At 38.5% G+C, this 10,794-nt stretch overlaps 1 protein-coding gene across 1 annotated transcript; it reads right to left on the bottom strand.

The window, feature by feature from the left end:
* Positions 1-1,144: 1,144 nt before the first annotated feature.
* Positions 1,145-7,297, bottom strand: LOC131989266 (uncharacterized). The gene is made up of 3 exons (XM_059354456.1): positions 7,249-7,297; positions 6,486-6,839; positions 1,145-1,383 (listed from the first exon to the last, which is right to left on the bottom strand). The coding sequence occupies exons 1-3, from the start codon at positions 7,295-7,297 to the stop codon at positions 1,145-1,147; spliced, it is 642 nt and encodes a 213-aa protein (XP_059210439.1).
* Between the last annotated feature and the right edge of the window lie 3,497 nt (positions 7,298-10,794).

Raw genomic sequence — 10,794 nt, 5'->3', positions numbered from 1 at the left:
TCCCCCACACCTTCAAAAAAAAAAAAAATGCAATAAGAGTTTTTATAGCCATATTAAAGGTGGAGGATAATGACAGGCTCAGGATCAGAGGCAGAAAGCAGATCAGTTGGGAAAATTTTATAATATTTTGAGAATTGCAGCAAATTTAAAAATTGCAGCAAATTTAAATGAGCGTGGAGTGAACACGACCCCATCATCATAACACAGGTTGGAAAAATGATACTAGAACAAGAAGATAACTTCTTCTACGCTTCATTATAAGATCAAAAACAAGCAAAAATAGATGCAAAAATGACCAAAGATGACACAAAATGATCAAAATAGACACAAATTGACCAAAAACACATTTAAAAATTACCAAACAACCAAAAAATAGATGCAAAACTGACCAAAATAGATGCAAAATTGAATAGCCTGTATTTATTAATTAATTAATAACACGTCTTTTTTGTGTGGGGGGAAAAAATGTAATTGTGTCATTATCAGACCGCCATTACATTTTTCATCTCGCACACCCCCTAACAGCAGCTCACGCACCCCCAGGGGTCCACGCACCACACTTTGGGAATCCCTGCTTTATATCATCATCTGCTGATATATTCACATATACAAAGTGGCCATTATATGACCGGAAAAAAGTGCAAGTGTATAACTGATAAACTGTGTTATCACCCTGATGTGAAACACACATTACATACATTAGCAGTTAAAGCCTGTAAAGACCTGAAGACATTCTGTTCTCTCTGTCATCACTTTGTGTAGAACAGTTTCCAGTGCTCTTTGATACATCCAGGAACATTTTGTGTATGTATCTTTAAAAATGTGTCAGTCTGTGAGAGCTGCTTCTTTAGGTACAGTTTCAGTGACTAATGTTCTTAGTTAAGAGATTTTAACTAAGAACATTCTACACTTTGGTTACTGGTTTTATCCCAGTAAAAAGTCCTCTCTTTAATCTGAACCACATTTAGTCTGACTCTCCTCTGGGACCACTTTACCATGGGGGACCCTACCAGGAGCAGATGCTCCAGACACCACAGCTTCCAGAATCAACGAGTGCACAAGCCCTCTACCTCGACAAGGTAGTGATCCACAGAGAGGAGGGGGATCAGGAGGACTGGGAGCCTCAAAGAGCACAGAAACATGTTCACACAGGAGGTGAGTCAGCAGCCGGCTGCAGAGAGGACGGTGACATGTTGATGAGCCCAACGCCTGCTGGGTCTGATGAAGCTGCAGGTGGTGTGGAATTCTCTGCCTCTGTTTGGTTGTGTTTCCAGATAAGAACTACAGCAATGCAACAAACCAGCACCACACCAACAACAGCTAACACCAGTCCAAGGTTACCACGAGAGAAGTTTCCACCCTCTGGGTTTTCATCAGAAGAATCTGAGGATTAAAGAACAGATATGAGGAGTTGTTGAAAAGATGGCCGCTGTGCGTGTGTATGGCTGAAGCAGCTCCAAACAACTCGTCCCAAATGTAATATACCGGTGGAAAATCACGCTCCTTTTCACTTTAATATGTGGTGTAGTTGAAGGAGTTAACAGTTGTCGCAAGAAGGGGAAGCTAAATAACACAAGTTTTAAAACAAAGGACGAGCTTTCACTGGCAAGCCCTGCCTGGCAGAAGCCGCGTGGGTTACAAACGCCGCGCACTTTTCAGCCCGTGAGGTAAAAGACTTTCGCTTATTTTGAGTCACTGACAATTGAAACAATGCCTAGAAGTACGCGAGGCCAAGGCCAGCCGGCTTCAAGTGACTCGGATCATGACAATATTGCTTTTACTGCTGAAGACCGGGAGATGCTGCAGGCCATGTCTAAACAATTGCAAAAACTGGATATCTTAAAGGAATTAAAAACGAAAGTTTCTGAGCTAAAACAATCTGTGGAGTATACCAACGCGCTGATGGAAGAGCTGAAGAAAGAACAAAAAACGCTGAAGGAAGATGTTGTTAATCTGGAAGACGTGACAACAACTCTGGCAAGTGAAAATGAAAAACTTAAACGGGCAGTGCTGGATCTCCAATGCAGAAGTATGAGAGATAATCTCCTAATTATGGGAGTGGAAGAAAAAGAGAAAGAAACGTATGAAGCATCGGAAATCCTGGTGAGGGCTTTCATACAAGAGCAGCTGAGGAAGATGAAATAGCCTGGGAAAAGGAATGGGATGGCCCAATTTATTTTTCTCATGGCCAGAGAAACTCAAGAGGTGTTATGATTCTTTTTAAGAAAGAATTTAATTTTCAGTTTTGTTCAATGTGCACAGATTTAGTTGGAAGATGGCTTAACTTAAATGTAATAATTCAAGGGGAAAAGCTGTGCATCTTGAACTTGTATGGACCTAATATAGATGATCCCACTTTTTTTGATGAAATATCTGATAAGTTGCAGGATATTGAAGGAGAAATTATCATGATGGGAGACTATAATATTGTTTTAGATAGATCGATGGATCGAAAAGGAAGCCCTCCAATTAATTCACATCCGCATGCCCAAAAGATGATTAACAATATTATGGATGCTTTGGATCTAGTTGATATCTGGAGATTAAAAAATCCAAATTCAATTAGATACACTTGGAGAAGACAAAACCAGGCGAGTAGAATCGATTTCTTTTTAATATCCTTTTCTCTTGTATCTAAAGTAATTGGTGTGTCAATAGAGGATAAACTACGATCTGATCATAATTCTATTGGACTGAAGATTTCAATGTCAGAAAACCTACATGGACCAGGATATTGGAAATTTAATCAAAGTCTTCTTGAGGATGAAGATTTTGTCTGTAAAACTAAGATATTCATAAATGATTTCTTTGTACACAATATGGGTACAGCAAAACCTTCATCCGTATGGGAAGCATTTAAATGTAGTTTTAGAGGACACGCAATTGCTCACTCTTCTTGGAGGAAAAAACAAATGAAATTGAAAGAACAAACGTTAAAAAACAGAAATTGAGCAGTTGACCTTAAATATTGATAACCTGGTTGATGCACCTAGAGACCAGTTAAATTATTTGAAAAATAAACAAGATGAATTATATGATTTATTAGAAAATCGCCTGTTAAGAAGCTATAACTATAAAAGAGCCGAGTGGATGGAGAAAGGGGAAAAATGTTCAAAACTTTTTTTGAGCCTTCAGCATAGAAATCTCTCTAAAAAGAATATTTCTAAGTTAATCTCGAGCAATGGAGATGAGGTGTGTACACAGACAGATATATTAAATGAAATAGAAAACTATTTTACTAAGATTTTTTCATTTCAGTCACCACCTCCACTCAATTCCAAAAACTTTTTTCCCCAAATGTATGAAGGAAAACTAAGCAACATGCAGAAACAATCATGTGAGGGTCTAATTACAGAGGAGGAACTTTTCCAGGCAGTAATGTCATTTAAACCAGGGAAAACACCTGGTATGGATGGAATACCCATTGAGGTTTATCAGAATTTTTTTGATTTGGTTAAAGGACCATTGCTCTCTTGTTTTAATTACTCTTATAGCACCGGATATTTATCTGATTCTCAGAAAGAAGGGCTTATTTCCTTGTTACTCAAGCAAGAACATAATGGCCAATTTAAGGACCCTACAAATCTAAAGAATTGGAGACCAATAACACTCCAAGGTTATGATGTTAAGATACTTGCAAAATGTATAGCTCATAGATTGGAAAAAGTATTAACAAGTATCATTCATCAAGACCAATCAGGATTTCTGCAGGGTCGTAATATTGGTAACAATATCAGACAGTTGTTGGAGATCATTGAAAATTATGAGTTGAATAATAAAAGTGGGTTAATTTTTATTGCTGACCTGGAAAAAGCCTTTGATAAGGTTAGTTTAGATTTTATCTTTAAAAGTTTAGAATTCTTTAATTTTGGAAACTCTTTAATCAATTGGGTTAGAGTATTGTATAATGATACCAACTGTAAGATTATTAATAATGGTTACATTTCAAAGTCTGTGCCCCTATTAAGGGGAGTTAAACAAGGATGCCCTTTGTCACCACATTTGTTTATAATTGCTATGGAAATATTAGCCATTAAAGTGAGGTCTAATGTGGACATAGAGGGGCTTAATATTGGGAATACACAAACAAAAATCTCAATGTACGCTGACGATACCGGTTTCCTGTTAAACCCAAAACCTTCTTGTCTGCAAACCCTTCTGGAACTTTTAGAGCTCTTTTCACAACACTCTGGTTTGAAGCCAAATTATGAAAAATGTAAAATTCTCAGGATAGGGGCACTAAAAGGTACAAATTTCAAAATAACAAGTAGACTGCCTATTGCCTGGACTGATGGGCCAGTCAATGTTTTGGGGATTGTGATTCCAGAAAATTTGGACAACTTGTGTATGATGAATTATAATAATAGGTTGACAAAGATAGATAAGATTTTACAACCATGGAAGGGGAAAATATTAACACTTTTTGGGAAAATTTCCCTAATTAATAGCTTGGTTGCATCACAGTTTATTTATCTTTTTATGTACCTCCCAATTCCATCACAATCTTTTTTCAGGTGTTATGAGCAGAAGATCTTTAGGTTCCTCTGGAGTAATAAACCAGAGAGGATCAAAAGAAAAGTCCTCTATAACAATTATGAATATGGTGGGTTAAAATTACTTAATTTAGAGGCACTTTGTCTCTCTCTAAAATCCTCCTTAGTTCAAAAACTATATTTGAATGAAGATTGGTTTTCATCCAGGATACTGGAAAATACCCATTTATTGTTCTATAAGAGATTATATCCCTTCCTACAGATTCAGTCAAATCATATAGAGTGTGTGATTAATCTGATTGGAAATGTATCCTTTTTTTTAAAGGAAGTCATTCAATGCTGGCTATGTTTTCAGTTCCATCCTCCAGAAAGCTGTGATGAAATTTTACAGCAAATAATATGGTTTAACTCAAATATATTAGTTGAAGGGAAACCAATATTTTGGAACAACGCCTTTGATCACAGTATATTGTTTATAAATGATATTGTGGATGAAGATGGGAAACTTATGAAATATAGCCAGTTCATTGAAATATATGATACAATCTGTTCCCCTTACTCATATAATCAATCGATCTCTGCCATAGGAAGGGATTGGAAACAAAAGATCAATAGTGGGACGTCAAAGCTACTAGTTTGCCAGCCTTCTATAAGAAACAGAAGATGGTTAAAAAGAAATAAAATAAATGGAGTTGTGTATAAATTTCATCTAACCTCTAGATCGCTAGTGGTTACCCCGTATAATATATATAAAAAATGGGAGGATACTTTTGATTTTCCTATCCCATGGGAACAAGTATTTAAGTTAATATTCAGAACAACAGTAGACACATTTTTAAGATCCTTTCAGTTAAAGATTATTTACAATTTTTTATCTACTAGGAAAATGCTTAAAATTTGGGGTATTGTTGAGTCGGATGAGTGTCGTTTTTGTTCAATGGAACCTGAATCAACAATACATCTTTTTTGGTATTGTCATGTTGTCTCTGTCTTTTGGAGGGAGGTTCAGAGGATGTGTACTACAATGAAGTTAAGTTTTGAATGCAATTTCTTTTCGGTTATACTAGGTGATGTTACAGAGACAAGCAGTTATATTATTAATTTAATCATCTTGTTGGGGAAAAGATTTATTTTTAAAGCTGTCAATGCAGATTCTTTGAATATTAATCAATTTAGGATGCTTATTAAACGTTATTTTGTTTTGGAAGGTTATATTGCTAATAGGAATGGTGATGTTGGACGGTATTTGGAAAGGTGGAAAAGATTTATTGAAGGGGAAGGCTGGCATTTAATTTAACTTAACCCTTTTCTATTTATTTTTTCTTAGGTTATCAAGTTTACTGATATACTGTGTGTTTTATGTGGTAATTATGTTTGATGTATGTTTGTGTCTTGTTTTAGTTTTGATGTGTTAAGGTTCTTGTTTATTATTGTGGTTTTATTTATTTATTTGGGTTGGTTTTGTGATTTTGTTGTTGCGGTGTTTTTTGTTTTGTTCTTGTTTTTCTCTGTTTGTTCATTGGTGATTTGTGTTGTGTTTTGTCTAAATTAATAAAATAAATAAAAAAAAAAAATAAAAAAAAAAAAACAGATATGAGTCAGGCTGAACATGGAACAGCGTCCTGTTTGAAGCAGGAATCGTCGTTGGTGCTGATCTGACGCGGTGGTGAAACGCTCGAATCACAGTTTCAGAACGTCCTTTACATTTGAAAATAAGCCCCGCCCCCTCCATGTTACTGGATGGGACATGAAACTAAAAACTCAAAGTAGAGATCAAATAAATGTTTCTGTCAGTTGAAGCTGTTTTTATCAGGCTGATGTTTGTTCAAGTGTTCATGTTTCTGATCAGTTTGGTTTTAATGAGTTATTTGATTCTATAAAACGAGGCTGTGACGTCATGATTGACAGCTGTAACTGACTCCTGATTGGTCGGCGGGTGTTTGGGAGGGAACAGTCACACACACACACACACACACACGCACACTAACTCACCTCTGTCTTTGACCATCAGATGGATGACACTGATCGGCTCCTCGTCCCCAATGATGGCTCTCTTGTTTCGTCTTGAAGCGTCCAGAGAAACTCGACACTCGTACGTTCCAGCATCGTTGTTCGTCACGTTCTTCAGAATTAAAGACACGTCTCTGTCCTGTAGCTGTCTGTCCACCAGCTGCACCCTGTCCCTGAAGGACTCATGCTGCTGCTTTGGGTCTGAGTGTCCATCGGTGTAAAAGAGGACGTACTCTTCTTCCTCCAGGTCAGGTCTGGTCCACTCCACCGCTCTGATGAAGCCGCTACCAGCCTCACAACTCAGAGTCACATCATCTCCAGGGGAAACTGTTATCTCTATGAAAGACAACAAGACAAGAATCAACATCCAGGGGATGGTAATTGTTTTAGATCGATCGTTACCTGGACACTGAGGTAAGCAACTTAAAGGATAAATAATTGAAGTCACGGAGACTTAGAGAAGATGAATGGCTCAACCTGTATAGCTGATGGATAATGTGCTATTTAATTTTGCTTAGGTGAGTCGAATCCAGCTCTTAGCGATCTCTCAAACATTTTATTTTCATACATTTCTTTTTTTTATAGGCAGCTGTGATGTAGTGTTCAGTTATTAAACAATGTTCCCCACAGTAGATAGGAGATGCAACTCGTAAAACGCCAGGTATTATGTTTATAAATATGTGACAGCAGTTAAAATTACTGGTATTCCACACTGCTTATTAATAAAAATATTGATCCATTTTACCTTCAGCAGCTGCTGCTGACAGCAGAAACATCAGGGTGAAAAGCTCCATGGCTGCACCTAGGGCAGGGGTGTCAAAGCGATCCAGGAAAGGGCCAAGTGGATGCAAGTCCTCATTCCAACCAAGCAGGAGCACACATGACTGCACCCATGTAATCGGGGCTGTCTTCAGACAGCCCACTTTGACACATGTGACCTAGGGGATACACATGTGCAGACTGAAGAGGAGGAGCTGTTTTTTTTCTGTCAGCAGAGTGAAGAGGAGGAGCTGTTTTTTTCTGTCAGCAGAGTGAAGAGGAGGAGCTGTTCACAACCAGCCTTCAACGCATTATACCAGTACACAAACAGCCCGCCAGTGGGCCACCAGAACACTAAGTAATTCACTGTGAAGACAAAGAGAGGATCACAGTAAATTTACTGTTATACAACACTGCTTATTAATAAATATATTGATCCATTTTACCTTCAGCAGCTGCTGCTGACAGCAGAAACATCAGAGTGAAAAGCGCCATGGCTGCTCAGTGAGTCGATCTTTACACTCCTCTCTTCCTCTTCTGTATGACATTTACAGGAAACCAGCAGCAGCAGCAGCCTGAAGAGGAGGAGCTGTTTTTTCTGTCAGCAGACTGAAGAGGAGGAGCTGTTTTTTCTGTCAGCTGACTGAAGAGGTGGAGCGGTTCACAGCCGGAAGCCTTCAATAGCAAGAGTCTTATTAGAAATAAAATCTGAAATAAAGTGTGCTCTACTTCCTGTCAGTATCTCGTTTTAGGACGTTACTAAATTCACATAAATAAGTATTTATGCTTCAGTAAGTGAGTGAATAAAGTTATTAAGTTTATTTTTATTAACTTTTTTGAGCATTTTCAGTTTTGATCATGGATAATGGAATGACCTCCATGTGTTAGACGAAAACAGGAAAAACATGAATTTAACTCTATTTAAGTATAAACAACGATACTATTTTAATTCAACCCCAGAGACGGCTGTAAACCACATTATTCTATTTTAAAAAAAAATGTTTTTATGACTTTTATTTGTTTATTGAAAATATTTATTTTTGCTGTATTTTGTCTTGAAAATTTTGATTTATAAATTAAAACTCATGACAGTGTATGAAGAAGTTAAAATGAGCCTTACCTAACCTAGACAACAGTAAAATGCTGCTTACAGAGTCCACTATAGTGGAGTCATTCCACACGTGGTATTAGTACTTTTACTGCAGTATAGTAATCTGATTACTAATAAACAGTTCAACAGCAGCACAAACATGAACATGGAGGAGGATCCATTACAGGACTGCATTAGCTTCAGCTAGCTGTACCTAATAAACTGGACACTAAAAGTCTAGTCCACCTCCTTCCTTTGAACTGGTTTGAGAGTGACCTTCAGTCACAGTGCGCCTCCTGCTGGACTCTCAGTGATGTTGTTTCTGGTTTGTCCTACAGCTGTCTGCCAGCAGATCACCACAGGAAGAGAAAAACTACCTGTCTGATCAATGTCCTTATCCACAAATGTCTTTCACAACTTTTACTCTTCACATTTCTGCTAGTATGGTAGAATATCTAACTGTGATAACTGTAATTTATGATGATGCTATGCATAATACCATTTAAATACGCTGGAGAGCACACTGGAGAGTTTCTGGTGGCCAGGCCTACGGTCGCCCTGAGAGCTCACAGCGCTACTTAAGAAAACATAAAACACAAGAAAATTGAGAAAACATCTTCATCAATTTGACATTCGGAAAATGCTGCAAAGACCACAACACAACACAATAAGAAAAAGTGCTGCAAAAAGACCGCAACACAACAGAAGTGTTTCCAGAGGACACTTAAAAGTGATGCACACGTCTGGACTAGTTGTGATATTATCACGTTATTTCAAGATAATGATAATTTCATGTTATAACGTGATATACAGCGTTAGCCCGCAAGTCCGTGTCAATCACATTGCAGTTAAACAAAGAAAATAAATGAATGATACACGTTTTAGCTGGTCTCTCCGGCACCGAGTTGTACTTGGTCTTGCTAGCCCCCTCAGCATGCTATCGATCGCCGGCTATGATCGTTACAACGTTATAATGTGAAATTATCATTATCTTGAAATATTATCTTGGAATGTCACCTCGCTCTAGGGGAAAGAGCCCTGTGTGGGAGGTGAAATGTTACCAGCTAGACATAGTTGGGCTCACCTCCACACATAGCATGGTCTCTGGAACCAAACTCCTGGAGAGAGGCTGGACTCTCTCTTCCTGGAGTTGCCCAGGGTGAGAGGCACCGGACAGGTGTGGGGATATTCACAAGTCCCGGCTGAGCGGCGCTGTGTTGGGTTCTCCCTGAGGAACAAGAGGGTCTCCTGAGGAGAAGGTCTCCACTGTTGTCTGTGCCTATGAACCTAACGGCAGTTCGGAGTACCCGGCCTTCTTGGTGTCTCTTGGCAGTGTCCTGGAAGGGGTACCACCTGGAGACTCTATCGTTCTTCTGGGAGACTTGAATGCTCACGTGGGCAACGATGGTGTCACCTGGAGGGGGCGATTGGGAGGAACGGCCTGATATGAACCTGAGTGGTGTATTGTTATTGGACTTCTGTGCTAGTCACAGATTGGCCATGACGAAGTGGCGCCACCTGCAGGACAAACTTTACCTGCTATTGTTGAACTTCTCAGCCTCACAGGCTGCTAGAGTTGAAAAATAAGCAGATTTATTGATTGATACACAGTCTGATCTTACGAGTGACAGTGATGTTGATGTCTCTGGACTCACACCAGTAAACTCCTACTTTTGTATAAATATATTAGAAGATTCACTGTTCTAGTGGGTCTAAGGAGGTTTTAGGGGGACTTCACATGGTTGAACACATCTGCAAGGTCTTGGAGATGCATGTTAGACTGCCACCGCCGTTAAAACACCATTGAGCAGGTTATAGTAGGAGGTTATTATGGTAATTGAAGAGGTCCTTTACAAGATTTTTGTGATCATGAACACCATCCGAAAAACACTTAAAATGACTACTTTGTTAAGGTTTCTGAACCTGGTGCCTACATTACCCAGAGTGCAACGGGCTAGTAGCAGCTAATGTATCCTGTGAGAGAGAGGAGCAGCAGGCTGCAGAGGTCTCACCTCTTTCTAAGATCCAGATGTCTTTATAACAATAAACTCTTTTTTAGAAACAAAGATGATGTCTGTAACTTCAGGGTCATGACAACTACAATCTCATAAAATCAAAACATGGAAATATCCTTCAATAGGAATATTCACAATCACAATCAACAGTTTTCATCTTGTTGATTTTAAACAAAGAGAATAGACTACCTGTCCTGTGAAACCACAGTGCTGCTGCAGCCGCCTTCAGAGGAAACGGTGGTGTTAACTTATCTGAACCAACAAATTGTCCGATGTCACATCTCAGAGTGGAACGATGGAGCACACATCTCTTCAGCGACTCGCCTGTAAGTATATTGTGTTTGTTTTTTGTTTTTAAAGATTTGATTTATAAAAAAAAAACATTTTACAGTTTATTGATTAGTGTGAACAAAACAAGCAGTAAAGA

This window comes from Centropristis striata, chromosome 17 (assembly GCF_030273125.1).
Source record: "Centropristis striata isolate RG_2023a ecotype Rhode Island chromosome 17, C.striata_1.0, whole genome shotgun sequence".
NCBI classification, from domain to species: Eukaryota; Metazoa; Chordata; class Actinopteri; order Perciformes; family Serranidae; genus Centropristis; species Centropristis striata.
This window is presented reverse-complemented; position numbering and strand designations above follow the sequence as displayed.